The sequence below is a fragment of the Liolophura sinensis genome, chromosome 1 (genome assembly GCF_032854445.1).
Source record: "Liolophura sinensis isolate JHLJ2023 chromosome 1, CUHK_Ljap_v2, whole genome shotgun sequence".
In the NCBI taxonomy this organism is placed as follows: domain Eukaryota; kingdom Metazoa; phylum Mollusca; class Polyplacophora; order Chitonida; family Chitonidae; genus Liolophura; species Liolophura sinensis.
The window spans coordinates 88586061-88613238 of record NC_088295.1 but is presented as its reverse complement, the minus strand read 5'-3'; the positions used below and the strand labels follow the sequence as shown (position 1 = coordinate 88613238).

General features: G+C 39.1%; 2 protein-coding genes across 7 annotated transcripts in view; one reads left to right on the top strand and one right to left on the bottom strand.

Moving 5' to 3' along the window:
• Positions 1 to 741: 741 nt before the first annotated feature.
• LOC135461662 (uncharacterized) lies at positions 742 to 8897 on the top strand. Of its 2 annotated transcripts, none has more exons than XM_064738855.1 (2): positions 742 to 840; positions 7163 to 8897. In XM_064738855.1, the coding sequence occupies exon 2, from the start codon at positions 7259 to 7261 to the stop codon at positions 8489 to 8491; it is 1233 nt and encodes a 410-aa protein (XP_064594925.1). In that variant the 5' UTR covers positions 742 to 840; positions 7163 to 7258; the 3' UTR covers positions 8492 to 8897. The 2 variants fall into 2 exon arrangements, with proteins under 2 accessions (XP_064594925.1, XP_064594924.1); XM_064738854.1 differs by lacking the exon at positions 742 to 840 and adding an exon at positions 4805 to 4913.
• A 7449-nt stretch (positions 8898 to 16346) lies between these two features.
• Positions 16347 to 27178, bottom strand: part of LOC135462009 (unconventional myosin-Ia-like) — a 67110-nt gene continuing 56278 nt past the window's right edge. For all 5 annotated transcript variants that reach the window (XM_064739336.1, XM_064739337.1, XM_064739338.1 and 2 more), the window contains 9 exons: positions 26673 to 26822; positions 26226 to 26294; positions 25777 to 25938; positions 25028 to 25159; positions 23525 to 23631; positions 22868 to 23003; positions 21889 to 22041; positions 21213 to 21349; positions 16347 to 20639 (listed from right to left, as the gene is read on the bottom strand). In XM_064739336.1, the coding sequence (XP_064595406.1) occupies positions 20432 to 20639; positions 21213 to 21349; positions 21889 to 22041; positions 22868 to 23003; positions 23525 to 23631; positions 25028 to 25159; positions 25777 to 25938; positions 26226 to 26294; positions 26673 to 26822 (1254 nt within the window). In that variant the 3' untranslated portion in view covers positions 16347 to 20431. The remainder of the gene's footprint in view (positions 20640 to 21212; positions 21350 to 21888; positions 22042 to 22867; positions 23004 to 23524; positions 23632 to 25027; positions 25160 to 25776; positions 25939 to 26225; positions 26295 to 26672; positions 26823 to 27178) is intronic.

Genomic DNA, 27178 nt, shown 5'->3' with positions numbered 1-27178 from the left:
CATTGAAAAACCAGACTTTCACATTGAGCATCTGAGAAGGGCTTCATTGATAAACAGAATGACAGACCTAGTCTTTACAACGGCTAAATTTGAGCACTGAACACTAGGTTCACACTTTCGTTAGTGAATAAGCGCCTTAAAATCAAAATCTCCCCAAAAGTTGGTCCCTGTCATTACAGGCCTACTGTTTGCTACTCATTTCCTGCAGTGGTGTTGAAACATTATAAAGTGCTCAGTTTCTGATACTCAAAGGATACATATCCCCAACACGCCCGCGCCTATTAATAACCCAGTCACCGAGTTTTTCTTGCGAAGTACTTTTAGGTCTCGTGCTCTGTCAAGGTTCATCTTTTCTAATTTCCGAACGAAGTGCTTATCCGTTTCGTTCAGATCATCAAATACTTTGGACATATCAACTCGCTTCATCTGGTTATCCGCCATGCTGAATAACACAAAGATAGCTATACACTTGATAAACAAAACACATTGTTATTTTATTCGAATACACAGTTCTTCTTATATGTTTAGTTATTTATAAAGCATGTGGGTGAAAAAAACATAGAAAATATTGAAAAAGAGAATAGTTTGAATTTTATGTGTACATTACTTCTCACAATAACTTGCGCGTCGTTTATCACTTGTATTAGCCTGTCAATGTTTTTACCAGGCTCTCGTCTGTCACGTGGGTGCCAAAGCTGACAAAGATAAGTGAGATGGAGATGTCATTGTGAATGAGCATACTATTTTTAGAAAACCTTAAAATTTTTAAATATTCGAGTGATATGACGATTGAAACCTGAAAGAGACGCTCACAAACTTTCTTGGTAAGCCTAAGAAAAGGTACGTGTGGCACACACTTACGCGTGAACTGACGACCGGCTTTTGTTCATCTTCAAGTTCAGGCTGTTGAGCTGTTAAACTCAACATTACAATTTTGATGTATTGGCCTACGTTCCATTCCAGCTTAAATCAGCCTAATACGAATTAATAATCATGTTGTAGCTCTGCTGTGAAAAATGTGTCACTTCATTTATTATGCTGTGCAATTTATGGCTGTCCACCAAGGTATTTTCACTATGTATTTAAACCAAATTATATAATGACATGTTGATGCTGTAGGTGCCTTGTAGCTCTGCTGTAAAAAATGTGTCACTTCATTTATTATGCTGTGCAGTTTATGGCTATCCACCAAGGTATTTTCATTATGTATTGAAACCAAATTATATAATGGCATGTTGATGCTGTAAGTGCCTATGGACAAAGGCACAGGCATATATGCATGCACATTGGAATGTGTTTATTTGATTGTTCTTTATGACAGTCCTTAAGAATGTTTCACTGTTATAATCACAGCTAGTGTTCAATGTGTGGATATGTATCTGTTTTGTTGTAATATGTTAATTGTTGGGACCTCCGTGGCTCAGTTTGTTAGCACACTAGAGCAGCTTAATGACCCAGGAGCCTCTCACCAATGCGGTCGCTGTGAGTTTGCTGTATGTGGGAAGGTCTGTCAGCAACCAGTGGATGGTCATGGGTTGCCTCCGGGCTCTGCCCAGTTTCCTCCCACCTTAATGCTGTCCCCTGTCGTATAGGTGAAGTATTCTTGAGTCACCATTCAGATAAATAAATAAATAACTATATTAAATATTAAATAACTATATTAATTTTTCAATTAATATAGTTATTTATTTATTTATAAATTTACGTACAATTGAAGACACTTGATCACTGTGGTTGTGATCATTCACCACCATGACCACTTCTAACCCGAGCAGCAGATCACAGCACAATGTGGTTAGGATTTGTAAACCATCACAGGATCAGATTGAAATACAGTATAGTTAACAAATGTTATCACCTACTGTGCAACAGATGAGGTACATTTTGTGGTTATGGAAGGCAGGGTAAGCTTTGTTGAAAACCAAAAAATTATCACTTACATACCTTTGTGATTTAAGATTTGTAATATTTGTGTTCTGACAATGATGATATGTGATGAATTGATAAGCTTAGGAGAGGCATGTTGATTTACATTTGTGGATTAGGTAATATCATTACTGTAAACCTTCAACCTTTTCAACCACCAAAGCATTTTTTTTATGGAATTTATGCATACAGTTATTATGAAAATGACCCTAAAAATGATTTCAAGCGTCATAAAACTGTGCAAACTATTCCTCTACACTCCATAGTTCTTTCAGAATTGTTTCAAAATATTGGTTGCAGAGGCAGTTGAAAAGTGTGAAAAATTAAAGTAATACATATATGTCAGCATTTCAGGAATCTTGCAAGTTCACACAGGTTGAGACGAGACAGGGTGAGGGCTCTTGCGAACTAACGTGGCTGAAAGGTGTGATTTTACAGCTACTGATAATGGCACTGTTGGTTGGCCGACATATCCGGCTATGCGAGATATCTGTTCAGTCTAGCAAGTACCATAAAATCTCGCCTTTTAGCTGCGTTAGTTTGCGAAAACCCCAACCCTGTCTCATCCATATCTGATTTTTTTGTTTCATCACTTTGTTAGTCATGTGTGGCAATCTCTAGCATTGCCTTTTTTGTGTGTCTGCCAGTAATCTCAGCCCAAAACTTGCCTGCCTTTGTAGTAGAAAAAAAATTCAGGATGGGATTAGTGCTGAACCTAGTTGATATAATTAAGTACAAGTATATACAGTACTTTGTATATTGTCGATTAATGTTTTAATCACCTTAAAGGTTTGAAGGTACTTTTTTTTCTTGTCACACACACACTTGACTGTGTAGACTGTGTGACTGTGGTATTGTATGTGGATGTGCATGCACATGAATAAAGGTGCCACTGTTTGCTAATACCTCAAAATCATCACTATGTGAAGTCTTCACTGCCTGGGAGATTAATTGTTTTATGATATTCCAGCTGTCTCTGATTTTTTTTCGTAGGGAACACATGCTGCTTATAAGACTTCTTATTTATTGAAGCTAATTGACCTTTTCTGTGACACTGGTTGTAAGGAAAAGTTGCCCCTATGTCTGTGTTTATCTGCTTTAGGGAGCAGATGTACATGTACATGCTGACAACAGGAAGTCTAACCTTCGTCACACAATCTCATGACAAAGTAATCCACATCTGATGTCAGGTCCAGCAGAACCTGCAGGGTGTCCTGTGTAATTCTGTGACAAAAAAGCTCTGGTAAACACAACCTCCTGGGCTGTTCCTGGGCTGTTCCTACGCACACCCGAGTTGTTTGTCTGGATGTACAATGGGAGTTGTTTATGTCATCAAACTTTTCAAGGCCCTGTGTGCCTAAATGGCCTTAACAAATGTGAACACGATTGACAAGATGTACATAATTACAATGTAGATGCCAGTGGCATGTATAGGCCCATGCCATCCTCACTCAGGGTGTTAACATTGGTTTTCCAACAGATTATGAAGACTGCGATTAGATGCTGATGAAATTTGCACAGAAATCATAGGTTCATGAGAGGCATTGGATTTGTGCGGAAACTTGTTCACTGGTATGTTTTTTTTTAAACATATTTTCAAGTGACATAACTAAGGACAGTTAATCCGTAAGCTACATGATGTTGTGACAAGTGATTACATGTATCACCTGTATGACATGTATCTGTGAACTTGTCATTCATGTGACTGCCATAGTCAGCGCGTAAGTAACATAAGGACTAGATAATATGTGCACTACATACATGTGTAATTAAGTTCACATGTGAATATTTAATTATGTAATAGACAGACATTGGGAGATATTTTTCATCTTTGTGAGCATTTGGTATGACATTACCAAGATGTGTACATGTAAATCTAAATGATTGATACATGTACTTCTATGTTCATCACATGTCGTAATCAGCATGCAAGGTTTCCTAATCACACATGTACTTCTGTGTTCATGACATGTCGTAATCAGCATGCAAGGTTTCCTAATCACGCATGTACTTCTGTGTTCATCACATGTCGTAATCAGCATGCAAGGTTTCCTAATCACACATGTACTTCTGTGTTCATCACATGTCGTAATCAGCATGCAAGGTTCCTAATCACACATGTACTTCCATGTTCACCATATGTAGTAATCGGCATGCAAGGTTTCCTAATCACGCATGTACTTCCATGTTCATCACATGTCGTAATCAGCATGCAAGGTTTCCTTATCACACATGTACTTCCATGTTCATCACGTCGTAATCAGCATGCAAGGTTTCCTAATCACACATGTACTTCTATGTTCATCACATGTCGTAATCAGCATGCAAGGTTTCCTAATCACACATGTACTTCTGTGTTCATCAAATGCAGTAATCAGTATGCAAGGTTTCCTAATGATTGGTTCATGTACCTTTATGTTCATCATATGCAGTAATCAGCATACAAGGTTTTCTAATCTCACATATGCTTCCATGTTCATCATATATCGTAATCAGCACGCAAGGTTTCCTAATGATTGATTTATGTACCTTTATGTTCATCATATGCAGTTATCAGCATGCAAGGTTTCCTAATCACACATGTACTTCCATGTTCACCATATGTAGTAATCGGCATGCAAGGTTTCCTAATCATGCATTTACTTTGATGTTCATCATATGTCGTAATCAGCATGGAAGGTTTTCTGATCACACATGTGCTTCCATGTTCATCATATGTCGTAATCAGCATGCAAGGTTTCCTAAACACACGTACTTCCATGTTCATCACATGTCGTAATCAGCATGCAAGGTTTCCTAATCACACATGTACTTCCATGTTCACCACATGCAGTAATCAGCATGCAAGGTTTCCTAATCATACATGTACGTGTAATCACACATTTTATGGCCATATTTGCTGCACTGCCAGACGTAATCTTTTAATCCTTATTTCATGTACCATCTCTTGTAATGGCTGAAACAGAAATATCAGTGTACATGAAAATGTGAGTATAAAATTAAATAACATTTGTAAAAAGATACATGTTCGTTAAAGCTAAATTTTCAATATTTTTACTCCTTCACGTCCAGTATGTGAAGAATTACCCTAAATGAGATAAATTAAGGCTACAAAAGTGCATTTTTAGAGGCAAATAAATGTCTCAAAATATTCGTTTTGGTGCTGAAACCTACAATTTTCCAGTAGGATATGATCCCATGTTCCAAGCAAACCTCAAGACACCTATCTGAAATCAGTGGATCTCTGAGAATCAGGGAAAATGGGCAAGTTAGTCATGGATAAAATTTATGGTCATTTAGGATATATTGTGTAATACAAACCTATAATGGCCAAATTCTAATGACTGGTTTCCTAATTAACACATCTATGGCCTTTGATCTTGTACATGCATGCATGAGGACTATGGTAAAGGTATGCAGGCTTACTAACCCCACAGATGTAGAAAGTAGATGATGATGTAATTGCCATCTGTGAGTGTATGATACAGCAGCAGGGACACTGGCAGTCGTTCTATGACTGAGTGCTGTGTTGCAGTTCATCTCATTTGTACAAGGAAATTGAATGGCAGCTGATTAACAGGGCCTTGTCTCATAGTTCATGAGAGAAGACACCAGAAAGCATTGTTTATGGCTAAAAGGGGTTATTGTTCTATACAGACAGTAAAACGAGGCAAACATGCCTGATGGAGGTGATATCCTGTTACTCTTTGACTTGATACATTTTAATTATACATATGTCGTGATCAAGTCTCCCTTCACACTGTTGATTTGTCATGGTTTAACTCACTACAATATGCTCTGAGGCTTTGTAGTGATATATACCTGTTTAATCTAAAGGCAAGTACATGTTTATTTATTTGACTGGTGTTTTACGCCGTACTCAAGAATATTTCACTTATATGACAGCGGCTAGCATTTTGGTTGGAGGGAGCTGCACAGAACCCGGGGGAAACCCACGACCGTCCACAGGTTGCTAGAAGACCTTCGCACGTATGGCCCTACAAGAAGAAAGCATGAACTGGACTTGAACTCACAGCGACCGCATCAGTGGGAGGCTCCTGGGTCATTGCGCTGGGCTGGCGAGCTAACGCCCTTGGCCACCGAGGCTGCCTCAAGTACATGTAGGCCTACATGAAGATATATTGGTTGTCACATGGAGAATATGTGTAATCATATTGTGTGGGCACTTCTCCAAATGGCCTTACTGTACCCTCTGTGTGGTGTTATAATGGGGTCAGCTGTCTTTATGTCCCTTTATATGTGTGATAATCTTGAAGATGATGAAAATGGTTCTTTGTCTTGTAAATGGATGTGTATTTGTGGCTTATTGATGTTTATGCTCGTTTTGGAAGAATGGAGATGGTTCTTAAAATGCTAGATGTATATTACTACTGTTGTCGTACTTAACATCAAACCATCTCTAAGTGAGCAATAATCTGAGATTACTCTGACAGTGTTTTTTCATTTTTGGCCAAGGATGGCCCCAAACGAACGTCAGAGTGCACTCTTGGTTTTTCTGAGTTTTGGGACATCTGATCTGCTGTTTTTAGCTAGTATACAGGAACACAGTTACTCTGTTCTCATGTGGTTATTCCATCTGATTAACAACACGAACATGTGTTACTATTCTGAAAAAACTGCCCTTTTAACATCTGTCATAAAAATTGTTGTTAGTTTTATTTTAGGAGGAACATGTGCTTATTTAGACACCAAACCACTTGGTGATTGTTCAGTAAATAGATCTTGCCCCCAGCAAGAATAAGCAAGCACAGAGTGTCTAATAACAAAGTGTTAACTAGTGAGACTTCACCTGAACTGACCATAATGACCACTGAGGCAGAAACATGATTGTTCTTCTGGTCAGTTGGCCTAGATGTCAGCCTAGTGTGGTCAGGGATAGTAGTCTTGGACATATTCCAAGATGTCAGATGTATGGAGGGACATGCTCCTTTGTAAGGCATTGCTGGCTCCTGTTATTTCTTAGTTAAAAGGGTTGTGTTAGAAGTTAGTTCACTGGGTCAGATTAAAGCTATTGTTGTATCATTGGTGACAGTGTAGTTTCCATGTAGACTTAAATAAACCCTCATATGTACTTTTTACATGTACCCACAGCCTTAAGTGACCCAAAAACACACAGTATGTCAAGGCACATGTAGCTCTTCAGGATATGAATGCTTGTTATAATCGTACAGGAACAGAAGAATTAAACCACCTGATATATTGCTTATTGTTACAGATGGGGGCAAAGCTTACCTGGAAGGTGCGCTGACAGATGTAGTTTAGAACCAGATGATTTGTGGGCAGACAGAGGCTGTGGCGATCTGACTAGAGGATGGGCAACGCGAAGAGCTCGGGAGAGTTTGGGGCGGACGTGTCTCGTCATGATGTAACCATGAAGGTGCTGGCTGCACAAAAGGGGGAGAGGGTTTTCTCCTGCTCCTACAACAAGTGGGTGAGTAAAGGCAAGTACACATCGGGGTTTGGAGACTTCACAGACTACACAACGTGTCGCGAGGCTCATCGTCGCCAGGGTGTCCTGGTCAAGCCAGATTGTTCCGAGGGCAGGTACTTCATTCACAACTTCAAAAACGCTACCCAGGTAATTGTGTTGGACAGACAGTCATGGTGGTCAGCCATGATCTCTCTGCCCAGGGTGAGTGTACCCATGAACACCACGCCTAGCTGGCTGTATTCAGACCTTAGAGCAGCGCTCTATAGCAAGCAGGACGGCACTATTATAGGTTTCCATGATGGCTTAGCAATTCTTCAAGTCATTTTTGACAGAAACCTTCAAACCCCAATATTTTACATTCTTGACCTTGAGGCCAGGAAGTGTGTGGGTCATTTTAAGATCGATTATATCCGACGGCAGTGGTTTGAGTGTTACATATCCCCTGGCAAGCGGCGCATCCTACTGCGCCCAGACCACCTGACACGCATTCTGCAGGCTGGGAGCAGCTACGAGCCTGACATGGTCACGTTAGACCCTGGGCTGGACATCAATGTTCAGGACGTGGACCCTCAGTTTAGGAGGAGAGCTTTGACCTTTAACCCCAATTTGGGAGATGATGATGTCATCTTTGCTAATGGTCGTGTCATTCAGTTCTATTCCCTGGAATCTAAGGAGGTTTGGAAGAATGAAGGCCCATATGAACTGCCAGCGAGTATGCAGCAGATTCGCAGCAGTCGCAGTGGCGATTACCTAGCTGCACGGTGTGTCAGTCCAGTTCACAGTAAGGAATACGACATCAATGTTGTGGTTATTTTTGATTTTGTGAAGCTCAACCTGTTACTGAAGATCGACGCCAAGGGTAGTTACTGGCCTGTGTCAGAGGTGATTAACCTGCAGGTGTTCCCCAAATTCTCGGCAGGTGAGTCCTCTGTGGCTATTATGAAGAACAGGACAGCCAAGCGGAAGGTGTACGTGTACAAGCTGCCCGTGGTGGAGATGAAACTGAAGAATCTGTGTCGCCGTGTGATACTGCAGCTGGTCTCCTTCAAGGAGTGTGAGCGTCTGCCGCTCCCGGAGCAAATCATCAAGTTTCTTCAGTGGAAGAGAGAATAGAAGCTCCTAAGTGTCCAGTTCACATAGCATGTACCTGATGAGCTCGGTTGTTCATTGTATGAGTGTTTATTCTTAATGAGCTGTAGTCAATAGCTTTAGTGTATATATTTTTTAAATGCAAAATTTTATGTGATATTTTTTTTAGTGCTGTTCGCTTTTATTTTCTAATATGTGCTTACGGTCAGCTTCTGGCATTTACATGTGATATCTTACATCACTGGATTTAGGGCCAGTTAATCATGTATTACTCTACCTGTTTGTCATTAATTAAATTATTTAATTGATGTTATGTGCAGTGTTAATTAGTCCAGTTTAGGTGATAATTTTTGTTTCTGTACTGTTTATTGTGTGTCCAGTGTTAAGTGAATGGTGGCATTCTGTGAGCTGGTTTTCTCTCTCTCATTGTACTTAAAGGAATACTGTCATTATCTTATAATCATCGGTATTTATTTAATAATTACCTCATAATCCCTCATTATAACGAACCTGGATGTTTGTTTACCCCTGGACTCGCTTCCCACGGCGATAGTCGGCTCTCACGCTAGGGAGCCGTCAGCCAGAGTGGAGTTAATGAGGTGCCCGTCACGTGATCCCAGTGACGTCACCGTAAGAACGGGCCCATACTGAACAACACTGTTTCACATACCACATACGATCTTAGGCGCGAAAATACCAAAATAAAATAATTTCAGACTGTGAAACGGACATACTAGAAATTCCAATGTGTATACCACCTATAGACCCGTACATGTATGATCCTATACGAACGGATTCAGCGCGTGGAACCCATGAATTCAGCCCAGTAAACCGTTCCCCTCACTCATCCGACAGCGAGTCTGACCACGTCGACAGCTGTCAGAAACCAGAAGATTTTCGGACCGACAATTTGACCTGGTGACTACATTTTATCTCAGTTAATTCCTTGCTATTTTCCGATTTGCTGGCACTATATGGCCTTATGCTGGCCGCCGTGGCAGAAATGAAATATTCTTGAGTACGGCTTCAACAGCCTATCAAATAAATTGGTCGCAGGTATCCTGGCATTTTCAAAATATCACGGGAGTTAATACAGACCTTTAAATCACAGCATTTTAAGTGCAAAACTAGGTTTTGTTGAAGTTCCCAAACAGAAAACGATAAGCATACTGTAATTTCTGGTTACTAGGCCTATAAGCCGTAGCTCTCAAATTATGGCCCGGTGTTTGTCACTTTTCTTTCCCTTCCTGTGTTATTTATCACTTTGTCCCTGCCGGTGCCTCAAGCAGGTTAGTGCCCTAATATCCTCGGCTTTGAGGTAATGCCTTGATTCAGAGGTCTGTGTTAACCCACATGTCAAATATTACGATTAAATCATAAGATTCAGTCTTTTGAGATTCACGTAAACTTGGTCTAAATGTCCGAATATGTAAGTAAAAATTTATCGAGGTGCATATTTGTACAACAGCAAATATGTTACGCCGACAGCTGAAGCTTTGAATCCGCTTCTCATCGTATCAAGGAATCTGTACCAACTTATGTATGATCTTCTCTGAATATCAAATCTGTTTATTTTCAGGTGTGATTGTGAGAACTGTGATATTATGCCAACTAACGTAGAATGCCTTTGCTGTCAGGAAGTGCCAATGACTGACGAAGAGCAGCTAGATATAAATTGCATCACAGAACACGAAGGCTTTATTGTTGTTGTTGTTGTTGTTTCGGTACTTCAGACAAAGGACTCGATATCTCAATTGACAGGGGAATGTCCGGTACAGCACCTGTTGTTAGCCGTGCTACTGCATTTTCATAGCCCAGGCTCGCCAACTTCTCTGGGTCTCGATCAAACATGCATTTGGAGAAATGCTTCCTGCACAGTTTGTGGTGGTACTTGAGATCGAAGTCCCTCTTGCAATAATGAAGCCAGACTTTCCTCGTGGTCGCATCTTTTGGAAAGGCAAAGAAAGAAATTCCACCTCCCTTGACAAGCTGACTGTTGCATCCGTAAGCTGCACAGATCACAGGCATAACTACCTTTCAAAAATTTCTCAAACAACAGCAAATTTGGGTCGAAATAAATGCCTTTTGGTCGCGTGTTTATAGCCTTCTATTATAGAACTTCTGCACGCATGGAGCCAGAGTCTTCTTACCGTGACGTCACGGGCTCAGCAGCCTCGCTTTGAAATTCACAATATGCATATTCAGCCGAGCGGTATTCGTCGCCGGTTGCATCAGAACGACTACAAGCAGGCCGTTTGTGGTTACAGGGGCCCAAATACTATCAATATGATCTTTTTAAACAGTTTGGAGGCACAAATAATTTATTTTCTTGACAGTATTCCTTTAATATTAAAAAGTAAGGAGACAGGAGGCAATAATATTATTATGAATTTGTGAATTATGGTGTACAGGTAAATAGAGAAAATAAATTAAATACTATCTAGAATGAACAACAGAACTTGTCATGTGAAAACATGCAAATTACATGCACTTCACAGACTGTTTGTCCCATAAATCATGAGGAAATGGTACATGATGTCCAGGGAAAGTGTACATGGACAGGTGTATGTTGCTGTAGAAACCAATATCCTTCCTAGACAATTTTGTCTGCAGATCTACATGTATTTGGTATCTGTCAGATTATGTTACCCTAATTCTTCTAATATTTGGGATAGATATTAGTAGTGTTGAAAGTGGAATCCAGCCTTGTGGAAAAGTAAAGATATGAGTATGTTGTTCATTAGATGGTCTAACCATGTGAGAAAAAAAGAAACTCAATATTCCTCCTACAATTACATATATATTGGCTAAAATGAACAGTCCAGGTGCCCCAAAATTTAGAAGAAATAGGATAGTGTTCAATTTGTTAAAATCCAATATCCTACTGCTGGGACAAGGTTATTTGCTCATCATGTGAGAGCTAGTCAAGTTAGTTGCAGAATCTAAATGTTAAGGTTTTGATCATGATCATCTGATGTCAGTGTAACTTATTCACTGTGCACTGTGTCAGACCACGACAACTTCAGGCCAAGTCCCACTATGATGAAACTGAATCTTTTGTCTGTGATTAACAGCAAAAGCAGTTGGCTCCAGCATTGAAAGTAGCTACAATTGATGTATTGTCTCTGTCTGTCTGGTGGCCAGCCATGTTCTGTCAATACTTGACATTGTTTCGCGAATATACATGTGCATGTTCAGTGTAGCTTAACCTTCTTCGTTGTCATTACACATTTATGATGTATGTAGAATTTGATCACAGTGTTTGAATGTGGATGGCAGGTGGCTGTGGTATCTGGGCTGTAGCAGAGGTGGTTCATGAGTGTACAGGTCTAGTCATAACAGCTCATTGAAGATGAAATTATGTGTACATGTACCTGACAATCATGTGTATGATTAAGCGTTTTACAGGAAGATGGGATTATTTGGATTTTGTAGTGTACAAGTATTGATCTAAAATTTTTAAACATTCCATGATCGTATATCTCATGTGTCTGATAATCTATGAGTTTGGTTTACAGTGTATATTTTCACGCTTTTTGTATTAACATATATATTTCTGTGGAACTGCAGGTGTTTACAGTGCTCTAGGTAAGAGCCGTATCACTGTAATTTACACCTCCTGAAATGCCTAATGCGCATGTAAGTGTAAAAAATAGGTGACCATATACTATGCCTAGAAAAACTCACATACATGTAAGCATTAGTGTCTAAAAGTACACGTACACCTTATTTAATTTTGTATTGATAAGTCCCAATCAGGTACATGCCACATATGGGAGAAAACTCTGAATGGGTAAAATGTACAAAAGGTGACCACACTTACTAGCAATGCAGTCATGCAGAAAATTTAATCTCTTTCACATAAATAATCCAAATTAGCATCTATGTGTTCAAAACCCTGACAGTAACTCATTTGTGCGAAACACAACTCTATGAAGATTTATTTTAGTATGTTGAACTTATACAATTTCAAAATGTTACAAGTTCCATGGTCCAGATTGGCGCTGTGTCTGTCATAAGGAGTGCAAGCAAGCTTAAGGCTGACCTCTATACAGTCAGCAGTCGAGCAGTACTGCAGCTGGTTGGGAATTGATGAGTAAAACTTGCATTTCGTCAAATCAAACATTGACGAATTGATGAAGAGATGATTTTAACCAGGGAAATTTTTTTTTTAGATATTGTTCATTTTTCTATTTAAGAAGTTAGATGTACATGCAATTACCATAGAGCATGCTTGTGAGTTTGTGTTGTTCAATTGACAAAGTGACATTACCTATCCTGTTCTCGTGTCTGCATGGTTCCAATACTCAGTGCAATTACATATGTGGTGTTTTGAACTAGAAAATACACTCTGTATGCTGGAAATCTGACACTTTTCAGGAAGTGAACACTGTGTGTGATAAAAAGAAAGTGGGAGCTCAAGAAAACTGTGTGCCACTAATGTGAGATAAAATAATTTGTGTGACAGACTAAAGAAGGTTATGTGCTATGTCCTTGACAAGTGTGAACACTTGCTATTTTAAACATGCTGATCTTCATGTAGCTGACACAATGGAGTCAGTAGAAACATACAGTGTCAATTCTGTATGTACATGTATCTAGGGAAACTTGCTGTGTAAGCTCAGGTCCAGCTTGGCCACACCGAATTATATTTTTGTTTTACGAGCAGTCTTTTCAATATTGCAAGAGGGTACAAAAGTAAAAATAAAACTGGCAAATCATCTAATTTATGGGACATGTGAATTGTCCCACTATTTTTTTCCTCTTAAAGCCACGTTTACTTGATCAGAAAACCTTTAAAAAAAAAAACACAAAAAAAAAACAGAAGAAAAAACCACACACACAGGAACATAATAAAAATGTCTGTCAGACAAAATAAAAAGGTGGATTTTCAGTTTACTTTTATCCTAGTTTGAATTTTTTAGTGTTTGCTCACCTGTAAAAAAAACAGAATAAAATTGGTGTCCCATAGTTTTGTATATGATGAGATGCATGAACTCAGGGTCTGCTTATGATGAGGTGCATGAACTCAGTCTGTATATGATGAGGTGCATGAACTCAATCTGTATATGTTGAGGTGCATGAGCTCAGTCTGTATATGATGAGGTGCATGAACTCAGTCTGTATATGATGAGGTGCATGAACTGTACATGGTGAGGTGCATGGGCTCAATCTGTACATGATGAGGTGCATAAACTTCGTCTGTACATGATGAGGTGCATGAACTCAGTCTGTATATGATGAGATGCATGAGCTCAGTCTATATGTTGAAGGGTTGGGGAAGTGGATGAAATGCCCTGCACGAACAGGGAAGTTTCGTATTCTTCCGTGGTGATTGTTGAGACAATAAGTGGAGATCAGCTGCGCTCATGAGTCCCATTTCATTGTAAGGTCCTTCCCCCATATAGCGTACATGTCCGTGAATCAGAAGTTCATCAGGATCTGGCCATTCATTGGTGGTTTATGCTGGTCACTGCAGTTCCTTCCACTTGATAATTGACAGCCACTGTACACCACAAGTGGAAAATTTGTCAGTATGACACCAAACAACGATGTAAATGTAATAATGGCCAAATGGTGGTGTTATGATGTAAATTCTTCGACTCATTCCTTGCTATTTATTGTCACAATGGGTCATACCTGTATTTTTATTAGCAGAGATCATAGTAATAAAACTGTATACTACTACCACTGTCAGAACAGCAGTCCAGTTGTGTTCTAATTCCAATATTTCTCAACAGTGTGTAAGTTTAATGTGCCATTTGTACAATCATATCTATTGAGGAGAACGTTTTCAGCAAGAGCAAAGATTATTATCTAGAAATGTGCTTAACCCTGCTCTACAGTCTGCTGTTTCTCCCATCTGAATATTTGACCCTCTCGTACTGTGTGCTGTTTCTCACATGTGAATATTTTATCCTCTCCTACTGCGTGATTTTTCTCCCATCTGCATATCTGAACCACTTGTGTGCTGTTTCTCCTATCTAAATATTTGATCCTCTCCTACTGTGTACAGTCTCTCCCATCTGCATGTCAGACCCTCTTTTATTGTGTGCTGTTTCTTACGTGAATATTTGACCCTCTCCTACCGTGTGATTTCTTCCGTCGGCATATCTGACCCTCTTCTGTGTGCTGTTTCTCCCATCTAAATATTTGACCCTCTCCTACTGTGTGCTGTTTCTTCTTTCTAAATATTTGATCCTCTCCTGCTGTGTGATGTTTCTTCTATGTAAATATTTGACCCTCTCCTGTGTGATGTTTCTCCCGTGTGAATATTTGACCCTCTCCTACTGTGTGCTGTTTCTCACATGTGAATATTTGACCATCTCCTACTGTGTGATGTTTCTCTTATGTAAATGTTTGACCCTCTCCTAATGTGTGATGTTTCTCCCGTGTGAATATTTGACCCTCTCCTACTGTGTGATGTTTCTCCTATGTAAATATTTTACCGTCTCCTACTGTGTGATGTTTCTCAGGTGTGAATATTTGACCCTCTCCTACTGTGTGCTGTGTCTCTCATCTGAACATTCAAACCTATCATACTGACCCTCAGCAACTGTATGCTGTTTCTCTCATCTGCACGTCTGACCGTCTCCTGTTGATTGCCATTCTCCCATCTCCTTGATGTGATTGTCTTTCAGTTGCAGTGACAAACAAGGTACAGGTTTAGAAAATGGAATTTGTAATCCCTCGTACTCGCTCCTTTGTCGGGCTTTGGAGACACCACCACCAATAAAGTGTGCTTGTCTGTGCATCACGTGTGGAAATGTTTATCAGGAACAGGCGGTGGTTTATGCCTGGCACTCTGGTTTCTTCCACCCATATCATTGAATGCCAAGTGAACAATTTTTGAGCACGGCATTACACCACAATCAGATCAAATGTTGTACAAGCAGTGATAGTAAACCGAGATCAATCTTAGGGATTAGCCTCTACAGTGCAGTCAGAGAACATATACACTTACAGTCCTTATGCAGAGGCCCATAGCCCTCTGTCTACTACCTCTGCAGAAAGAGCTCACAAATTTGATACAGATGACTAATTAACACACAACTGTACTAGTATTCCAGGATGACCAATGGAAACAACTATATCATCACAAGTCATAACGTGTTGTTCTTGTGAAGTTACTGTGACTGAATGAAACAGAAGGTGCATTAATAAATCATGTTCCTGCTATGGGTGTCTCTCAGCAGTTTTATAGTCAGTAAGGTGGACGAGGTTATTAGTTGAGGTAGAATGGACAAATTTACCAAATTCTCCCAATGCACTAAATTTGTTGACATATACCAGGTCTGAAGTATGAAGACTGTTTAGGGCTCACTTGTCATGCTTGTGGGTGATCTGTCATGCCATGTTTTGCCGAAGTACTTTTCATTTGTTGGAAATGCTGATGGAGTCTCTGGTAGACCCTATGTCCATGTAAATGACATGAAAGCACACCTTCACTTTGACTAATGAAAATTTATACTCATTTGCTAAGGTATTTTGCGTGTAGAGAGCCTTTTATTGGCTATGTATATGCTACGTTACTTGTACCAGAAAACCTGGTGCCTTTCTAAATAGGGTAGAATCGATAGAATCAAACACTGTCGTGAAGACAGTGTTGTACTTTGGATAATACTTGTACGCTTCAAGAAATGGCATATGATAGGTAAGGAAAGTAACTGCAGAAAATCATTTTGACAATCTGAATATTTCGACTTTAAGTAATCTTGAGGACATTTTGCTTGATTCTGATTGTTTCATTTTAAGGCCTCATGTGCCTCTAAAACTGTATTTTTACATAGCAAGCTTTTGGTGAACTAGAGTATTCTTGAGTATAGCATATAACATTGATCAAATAAACGAAACAGATCAGACACAAAGTTATACTGATACCATATCTTTATTTCTTTGTATAAATCGAATGATTGTGACCAAGACAAAGGCAGAAACATGGTAAAGAGTCTGTAGTAAACATGCCCCAAAGTCTTCTCTTGCCCTACATGTATATGCTACCAGTCATCATATTTACAATACCTTACGTATAACACTGATGGTTTGCCATTTTATGTTAAATATGTTATCCAATGAAATGTGACCAACATGTGTACATGTATACTTTTAAAGATCTTATTGAAAAACAAGACAAAAAGAATAAAACCCTGAATATTTGTGTAAAACCAGAACTTTCATTTCAACAATTGTAGCTCTCTGACCACTAACTGCTTCAATCCCTGACCATCGTTACTGTACTGTTACCTGCACAGGTGAGACGTGAACATGCCAAAGATAGGTACATCTACTTGATGATCAGAATTAACTACATCAGTCAAAGCAGATTGTGTCCTGAGGAAATGACCATCACCTCATTATTACTACATGTACCGCCTGCAGTATGTACACACACAGTAGAAACATGCGCTCAGTTTATAGAAAGGAATGCTAACTATGAATCTACCTGGAGGTTAAAAAAGACAATACAACAATAGCACCGTGTACAACCATCCACACTTTACAGGAATAATTAACTCTGATCTGGGTTTCCACATGCCATACACACTGTACATGTACACACGTACCTGTAGCTTTATGTACACAAACACATATGAGCCCTAGAAAATATATTAACTGTGTACATGTATATATAGCAACTTTGTAATAATTGTCATTAAAGTAATACTACATTTTGTATTATGATATCAAAATCTACATCAAAATCTAATATGTATACAATTAAATAATGACTTATATAGTTAATTCAACTTATCTGGGCTAGGATTGCAGAGAGTAACTTATCCTTACATCAAAAACAATGATCTACAAAGCTACATTTACATTATACAGCTGGATTCATGGGAGACAACTTATTTGTAATAAAGTATTCACATCAGAGGTACGACTTCATTAGCGGCAAGGGCCAGGTTTCTTGATGCGTACTAAGCGAAGTAAGCCCTTAACAACGTCGGCTGATATATGAAGTGCACACAGCCAAGGGCAACATAACACTAAGTACGCTTCATGAAGCTGGGACCTGTTCACTTTGTGACTTGCATCAAAGGTACAATTTTATATTCCGCAGAGGTTAAAAAACTTTATACGCTAACTCACATCAGAAGTACAGTTTTATATTAAACAGAGAATTACCTATTAAAAGTCTATTACTATACACATGTATACACTCTATAACTCAGGTACAAATACATTTGTGGTTGTTCAACCGTTTCTGCTGAGGGCACCTTGTACAAATTACAGTTATACCAGTGTAAGAGTTACAACCAGAGGAGTATAGGATAACTTTAACTGCGAGTAACTAACATCAAAGACATAGTAGGATCAGCAGGGGTCTTATGAACTTATGGCTGACATCGGATGAAATGCCGGATCAGCAGTGAGACCACCATGACATCAGTAACTTATTAGGGAGTAATGTACTTCACCTAAAACTATGAAGTTTAGCTTTTCTCACATGACACATTTTGCTTGATTGTGCTCCATTCACTCACTATACAGAACCACTTAAACATTTTTTTTTTTTGTGAAGTCTGATTAATTTCTCATCTGAAAAACTTGAGTGTTGGCATCAAAAGTATTATCTTAAGGCCTTTATGTGCTTCTGAGTTTTGAAAATGCATTTTTCCATGCTAAACTTAAGGTAGAATACAGGACACAATTATTAATTAATGAAGATATTTTAGCATGACATCATGACAAGTACATCCTGATAGAAGGATCAACGTTATAACAAGCAATTATGAACAGAACAACCTCAAATATTATTTGATATCCCTAAAGACTTGTATCTACATCTTCTTATAAATAATAATGATTATGATTAATGTCTTCAGTTTTCCATGTGTATCATGAACTCTGTTGCTGAAGTATTAGAACACCTGTGTATATTACACCATTATATCAAAAGGCAGGCACGTGAACAATTTCTTACCTCCAGACAGTGAAATGTGCACATATATGAACCTTTGTCTACAAGTACTACCTTAGTACTCAATACTGTACATGTAAAAAAAAAATCTAATTCACAAAAAAGTTAAAATGCAATAAATACTTACATACAAAGACTTATATGTAATTTCCAAATATTAAAAGAAAACTAAACAGAAGGCTGATCAAAAATGTGGTAATGTCTGAAAGCTGTATTGTGAGTTACCTATTATATGTTAATTATGAAAATCATGATAATTGTCAGAAAGGAATGGGAATAAAATTTACCCAGTTAAAGGATGTAACAGGATATCACCTTGGTGTCAAAAATGTTAAGTGTGCAAACAATGTTATCACTATACTCATGACAGTGTTCATGAAAACACTGTTCATGAAAACACTGTTCACCACTGGTTAGTGTCAACTGGGCAAACAAGGTTGGAAACCACTAACTGAAATGTACTTATACACTCTGGGGGGCCTCCGTGGCTCAGTTGGTTAGCACGCTAGTGCAGTGTAATGACCCAGGAGCCTCTCACCAATGTGGTCGCTGTGAGTTCAAGTTCAGCTCATGCTGGCTTAATCTCCGACTGTACATGGAAAGGTTTGCCAGTGAACCTGCGGATGGTTGTGAGTCTCCCCAGCCCGGGTTTCCTCCCACCATAATGCTGGCCGCTGTTATATACATGTATGTGAAGTATTCTTGAGTACATTGTAAAAGACCAATCAAATAAATAAATAAATAAATATACACTCTGGTGTTCAAGACCATTCATATATGGTGTTTATGGTCAAGGCCATTCAAACATGGTGTTTTTGGCCACCAAAACCATTCAAACAATGGTGTATATGGCCATCAACACCATTCACATAGTGTTTGTGTCCACCGAAACCATTCAAACGGTGTTTATGGCCAATCAAGGCCATTCAAGATCATTCAAACAATGGTGTTTATGGAAATCGAGACTATTCACACATATGGCCATCAATACCATCAACACATACTGTCAGCCCATCCAGACCAGTCACACATGGTGTTTGAGAAATACATGTATAATGCTGTGAATCGTCATCGAACATATTATGCTGTTCACCTTACACACAATTTTTACCACTGACATACCATGACGTTGTGGTGCTCACCACATACTGAAATGTTTAACAGCCATGGAGTTTTCAGCAGAGATATCATGATGTTGACTCTTAGCCCTTTGCTGATTACCATATAAAAATGCTGTTTTTACCATGCATTTGTGATTATTAATAACAATGCAAATATCATGGTGTTCAACAGAGGCTTTAAAATGATCACAAAATGGTGTATATAATACCAGAGAAATAAATATTTAACACATTTTAGTCATCAGGGCCTAATTGCAATGACTGAATAAGACATGTACATTCACATCGGCATGTAAAAACAACAGAAACAAGAACATAAGACATGTATGGTGTAAAAACACTCACCAAAATGGAAAACACTAACAAATGAAATGTATTACTTAATTTAACAAACTGAAGAAAGGCTCAGACCTCATAGTGAGACTATTCCCCACCAACTCACTCTTTGTGTTCACATATTATGTATATAGCAATACACCTCCACTGAGAAAGACGTGCACATTATTCCTTCACATGGACACTAAAGATCTCCCTCTCTGTTAAGTTGGAATTTGGATATCGTGCAAGTTGGCCATGTTCAATTCAACTGAATGCTACATGCTGTCTCCTGTCCATATATAGATGGACGTTTTTCCTCTTCGGCTGGTTGTTGACACATGTATGTGTTTAATGTTTGCTGTGCTTTCTTGGATGTATATCTAATTTCTGTCCATGTTCACTTGGATGTTACCTGGACATGCTGTTTGCTGTCTGTGTTCAGGATGATGCTACCTGGACATGCTGTTTTCTGTCCATGTTCAGTTGGGTGCTACCTGGACATGCTATTTGCTGTCCCTGTACAGTTGGATGCTACCTGGGCATGTTGCAGTCTGTCCATGCTCAGTTGGGCTAACTGGACATGCTGTTTGCTGTCCATATTCAGTTGACCGCTACCTGGGCATGCTGTTTGCTGTCCCCATTCAGAGTGTCTGTGGATATACTTGTCTGGGCACTTCTTGGCTGTACAAGAACCTCAAAATGGCTGCCTTTACGCTGTATTCGGACCGCTCCTGGAGACAGTTCTGGAGTGATAGGAGTTTGCTTGAAGGTCACCTCAAGGTTAGAACCTTTAAACTCTGCACAAAACCTGTAAAAAAACCACACCAATGTAGAGCAATAGATCACCACTAAATACCAACACGTAAGTCAGGTGAGTCTAAGTGCCCTCTCTTCATTAGTCTACATAATTAATTTACACAGAATTAAATTGTAATTTTGTAATTTCCCGTCCATTATTCACCTGAGGAGAAGGAAAATCTTACAGTAGAATACATGTAGATTTGCCTGGCTCTTAGGTAAATGATTCACCAGTAGAATACATGTAGATTTGCCTGGCTCTTAGGGAAATGATTCACCAAAAGAACACAAGTAGATTTGCCTGGCTCTTTGGGAAATGATTCATCAGTAGAATACACGTAGATTTGCCTGGCTCTTAGGGAAATGATTCACCAGTAGAATACACGTAGATTTGCCTGGCTCTTAGGGAAATGATTCACCAGTAGAATACACGTAGATTTGCCTGGCTCTTTGGGAAATGATTCACCAAAAGAATACATGTAGATTTGCCTGACTCTTTGGGAAATGATTCACCAGTAGAATACATGTAGATTTCCTTTGGTCTTAAAGAAATGATTTCCTTTTCTTATTTTCCAGAACTTACTGGGTTGCTATGATCACATCTGGAGGCTTTTCACTTATGTTTTTGATCAGCAAGTATGCCTTTGACACGATTTCAATCACATGGTCACTGCTAAAGATGAAGTCTCCCTTCTTACTGAGGATATCACCATTGTCCTGCTGCAAAACAATACCACAGAGCCAACATTAATGCCTGAACTGGTACCAGGTTATGGCTGAATTGATTCTCTCTACTGATTATGTACTATGATGTTTAAACTATTTAAATGTTTAAGATACGTTAAATCAAGAGCTTAACAATTTAAGGATAGAAACAATAAAATTTTGAAACAAGTTTTACAAAGTGCAAGTACAGATAGGGAAGACAAGATATCCAAGCAACAGCTGAATGAATTTAAGATATGGCAAACAATGTATCCTAGCAGTCCAGTAACTCAACATATGCATAACAAATTATCAAAACTATAGCCATACATTGCATTTAAATATACATGTAGAGAGGCCATTTGCTGATATTATGTTATTTAATGCTTTATGTTATACCAACTACTGTGTCTTGTCACTGAGATTGTTTTATGTTATATGTATGTGATAGGTGTATATCACTGAGATTGTTTGATGTGAGATATAAGTGATAGGTGTATATCACTGAGATTGTGAGACAATTAACAGTCGCAATTAAATACGTCAACGCTTACCTTCTTAAGATGGAAGAAGACAAGTTTGTCTAGGAATGGGCTTAGCGAGATGGATCTGATTTGCGAGACTGGAATGCGGTACTTGACTGACATGGTTCTGTGGTCTATGATGAGGATGGCTTGTGTGCTTATCACAAACAGCTGCTGGACCATCTGAGGGAGAAACCATAACCAGATCAGTGGTAATAAACACAACCACATTAGTGGTAATAAACATAACCACATCAGTGGTAATGAGCACAACCACATCTGTGGTAATAAACACATATCACATCAGTGGTAATAAATACAGCAATATAAGCAGAAAAAACACAATCACATCAGTCGTAAAACACAGTTCTAAACATAGCAGTGGTAAAAAACATAGCTACACATGCATATACCCTACACGACCATAAAATTCGTCCATGACTGACTTTTGATTTTAGAAATGTTTTTTTGAGGTTTGTTTGGAACAGGGGGTGATGTTCTCCTAGAAAATTGTTTCAGCACCAAAAATAATGTTTTGTGACATTTATTTGCCTCTAAAAATGCACTTTTGTGGACTATATTTTATGGCACTAAGGGTTAAAAAAAAACAGCCCCAGCAAAGTTTAAAAAGTCACAAAAATGGAAGCAAAGGAAAATCACAGCATTATCACTGGTAAAGAAAACACAAATCCGCAACAGATGCAAAGTCCCCATACAGCATTCAAAGTCGCCTGGACCTAATAAAAAAAAAATACTCATATTACTGGACCACAACATAAGTGGTAAGGATGGTCTTGGATTTCCTCCACCATATTGTTGGTGACCATCCTATAAGTGAAATATTCTTCAGTACAGCGTAAAACACCAACTGAATAATTGTCAACAGCACGTACATCAAAAGTGTACATCAAAGGATACAATGAAAAGAACTGGCCATGCTGTCTTGTCTGCAGACATTTTTTGCAACATCTTCTTTAATTACATGAACAAAAACAAAATGGTATCATACCTTTCCATTGGCCCTGTTAATTTTCATCACAATATCAGCAAATACCATGTACTTGTCATGGGTCTGTTCACACAACTTTTTCCATTTCAAGTTTTGTTGCAGATTTAGATAGTCTCCCTTGAATGGGTGAGGTACACTGAAAAAGATGCAATGCATATAAAAAAAGAATGGACTCAGAAGTTATTCAAAGATAAATGAAGGTACGATTTACCACTTAAGGCAGAAATATGAACTTAGAGATATAGTTACTATAAACAAGGTATAAGCTGCACTGTCATTTCAACAAGGCCTTACAGGCTCATCTAGGTTTAGGCAAGGCAACGTTGAATCTTAAGTGAACTAAAGCAGCTCAAAACTGTGATTTTACAGCAGTTACTAGATTCCTTACACATCTGGCCCAGTCTGATCTGTTGGCTAAATGACAACCTTAGCAACTGCCATAAAATCACATCTTCAGTTCGTGTTGGTTTTTGACAGCCCTCACTTTGTCCAGCCCAGACAAGACTCATGAAATACCGATTTGGCTTATTAACAAATTACCAGAACGGAAAAACAATGACAATCTGTTATTTCCTTTTCACTTCACCTTTGCACTATTCCCTCCGCCCCCCCCCCCCCCCCCCCTTAAAGATTTAAATAAAGTGGTGGGGTACATACCTCCTTCTGTATGTTGCTTTACGCCCCTTGAAGAGGTCACTGGCAGCCACTTTCTCTTGCATTGACCACTGCTCTGATTGGTTGAATTTCTGACGGTAATTGCGGCACTGTAATAAAAAACATTTCTATGGTCATTGACAATTAATACTTTCAACTTTAGTGCATGGGGGCAATTCCAAAGAGCAATGTCTGACTTAAGTCAAAATTTGAATCACAATTTTATGACTTATTTTTTTGAAACAAATGTGTCAAAATTTAAAACTTAACATGACCAAAAATGAAGCATTTGTGAGGAGATTGTTAATTTTGGCATCATTCAAAAATGGCCTAGTGGAATCGGTTCCAGATGTGAGGTCACATGCACTGATCCTTATCCACAAATACACAAAGTCCACATATAAGCTTTCTTATCAGTCACCATATTAACATGGATGTATCAACCACCATCTTTTGACAAAGCTTTCTTGCTTTCCATTTTCACTCATGGAGCACCTGTTCAACTCTAAACTTATTCACCTATTACATAGCTTTTAACATTTATATTCATGTATTACAATACCTACCTTTCAAGACTGTAAAATCAAATGTTACCTTGAGTAAGGTATCATCCTCTTACCTCTGAATGTACGGAATATGTACCTCTACTTATGGAACACCACTTTACCCTCAACTTACGGAAGACCCTGCTTATCCTACACTTGTGGATCACCCAGCTTACACAACACTTGTGGAACACCCTGCTTACACATCACTTGTGGGACACCCTGCTTACACATCACTTGTGGGACACCCTGCTTACACATCACTTGTGGAACACCCTGCTTACACAACACTTGTGGAACATCCTGCTTACCTTCCACTCGTGGAACACCCTCCTTACCCTCCACTCGTGGAACACTCTGCTTACACATCACTTGTGGAACACCCTGCTTATACAACACTTGTGGAACACCCTGCTTACACAACACTTGTGGAACACCCTGTTTACCCTCCACTCGTCGAACACTCTGCTTACACATCACTTGTGGAACACCCTGCTTAAAACCACTCGCGGAACACCCTCCTTACCAACCACTCATGGAACACCCTGCTTACCCTCCACTCATGGAACACCCTGCTTACCCTCCATTCGTGGAACATCCTGCTTACCCTCCATACGTGGAACACCCAGCTTACAATCCACTCATGGAACACTGCTTACTCCTCACTGGTGGAACACTCTGCTTATCCTCCACTTGAGGAAAACCTCCTCTTAAGGAACACCCTGCTTACCCGCCACTCGTGGAACACCCTGCTTACCCTCCACTTGTGGAACACCCTCCTTACAATCCACTCATGGAACACTGCTTACACAACACTGGTGGAACATTCTGCTTACCCTCCACTTGAGGAAAACCCCCACTTGTGAAAAATCCTGCTTACCTGCCACTTGTGGAACACCCTGCTTACCCTCTACTTGTGGAACACCCTGTTTACGATCCACTCATGGAACACCCTGCTTACCCTCCACTTGTGGAATATCTGCCTCAATTCCTCAGACGCCTCCTTGTAAAGCCAGGAGCACTTTGGCCAGTCTTTAAAACTGGGGGACTCCGAGGGCAGGTTGTCACGCAACCGTAGCAAAAACCTTTTCCTCTGAAAATAAAACAGGTCATTTCTGCCATTATCATCAGGGAATACATCAATATATATTGAATTTCCGACCCAGAAATTAGTGGCTCCTTGAAACCAATGAAAATACTGGCTCAAGTAAGACTTGAACTCCAATCCTACTGCTTTACCAACTGAACAAAAGGTCATTTATGTTCCTGGCTTTTAAACCCAACTCTTGATTACTGCCATTTTGGTTTTCTATACCCTTTGGTATCACCTTCAAACATGTATCTGGCTTATTGTCTTTTCTAATTAGTTCAGACTATGCCTGGGCTAACATTTTCTAGGAGGACTGGGATGAAAGCCTCTACACAACTCTTCACAAACACACAGTTCAATAACAAACAATGAGGATGTAAAAGTGTAGGCCATTTTTGGTGATGAATGATAACCAAACTTTCTTCAATTTGAATGTTGGAAACTTACAAGCAGTTAACACATAATACTACCAAAGTGCATTAAAACCGTCGGTTGTCACAAAGAAACCAAAAACAATATATATTGCACATGCTTGCAGCAAAAAAATAAAAAAATCTGTGTAAAATAAATACAATCCACTAGATCAAATTTAAATGCAATAACAGAATTATCTCCCTTACCAATGCTATTCTCAGATATCTGATGATTTTGGGAGCAGCATTTTTCCTGAACAGTTTCCGGTAGTTTTTCCTGACTCGCCAGCCTCGAGCATATTTCTGTATGACAATGGCTGCCAGATAGATGCGCCTTTCTTCTCTAAGCTGAGCCAGCAGCTTTCTTGCCTGTCCATAAATCAAATCTTACACAATTATATACATACAATTTGGTAATAGGAATTTACAGTCTACTCTTACAAGAAACAACATACATCAATTTCTTCATAGATAATATTTGTTTATTTATTGGGGTATTACACAGTAACTAAGAATTTTTCACTTATATAGTGAGTGTCATGTTTCTGGACTCTCAAATATATCACTCTTCAGGGAAAATAAGAATAATTTGTAAGCATGAAGATACTTAAACTAATCTGACCCTTGAAATATGTACGTCCACTTTACAAACCTACCTTCATCCCTCTCGCATAAGACTCTATTATCAGGGCCGACTTCTTCTTCTTCAGAAAACATTTCCGTGCCTGGAAAAAGGAAAGAAAAGCACTGTTTGTGAAATGACTCCTAAAACTTAAATAAGTGGTAATACCAGCATTAGGATTGTTACGAGGAATGACTGTCTATCTAACAAGAGTCAACCACAGACAAATTACCACACTACTACATTTATAAGTGCCTAAAATTGTTTCTCATCTGCATACAGGTGGTCGAGTTAACGACAATGTCTCCGGTTTATACAGACCCATTTTCATTACAAGCTGTTAAAAGTTCAAACTCCTAGGGTTTTCATTTCATTCAACACTAAAATCATTTAAGCTGCGTTTCAACGGTCTGATTTGTTGCACTGACTTGTCACACCATTAAAAAGTTCACACTGTGCAAACTGATGAGCCATGTCTTACCCAGAAACATCTGAAACGACTGGCAATGACGATCTGACTAATCTTCATCTTCTTATAGAGCTTCTGTTGTCTGTAGCCCTTCCACGTCTTCTGGATGTCCACGGCTAGGCCATGCATGCGTTCTCTCCTGCGTTCCTCAAGGTCAAACAGCTGCAGAGATTTAACAGCACAAAAAATTTATGGCACCTTTAATCAACAAATACATGTATACAAATCAGATAAGTATAGTACCGACAAAAATATTTCATTTATTTATTTGATTGGTGTTTTTTACGCCGTATTCAAGAATATTTCACTTATACGATGGCGGCCAGCATTATGGTGGAAGAAAACTGGGCAGAGCCCGGGGGAAACCCACGGTCATCTGCAGGTTGGTGACAGACCTTCCCATTTATGGCTGGAGAGGAAGCCAGCATGAGCTGGACTTGGTGAGAGGCTCCTGGGTCATTATGCTGCGCACCATTTAAGTTCAAGCCGAAACAAGATAAATTGCCCACTCACCATAA

Bases quoted from the DNA above. Each gene is read 5' to 3' on its own strand.
- LOC135461662 (XM_064738855.1), top strand. From the start codon at position 7,259: ATGGGCAACGCGAAGAGCTCGGGAGAGTTTGGGGCGGACGTGTCTCGT.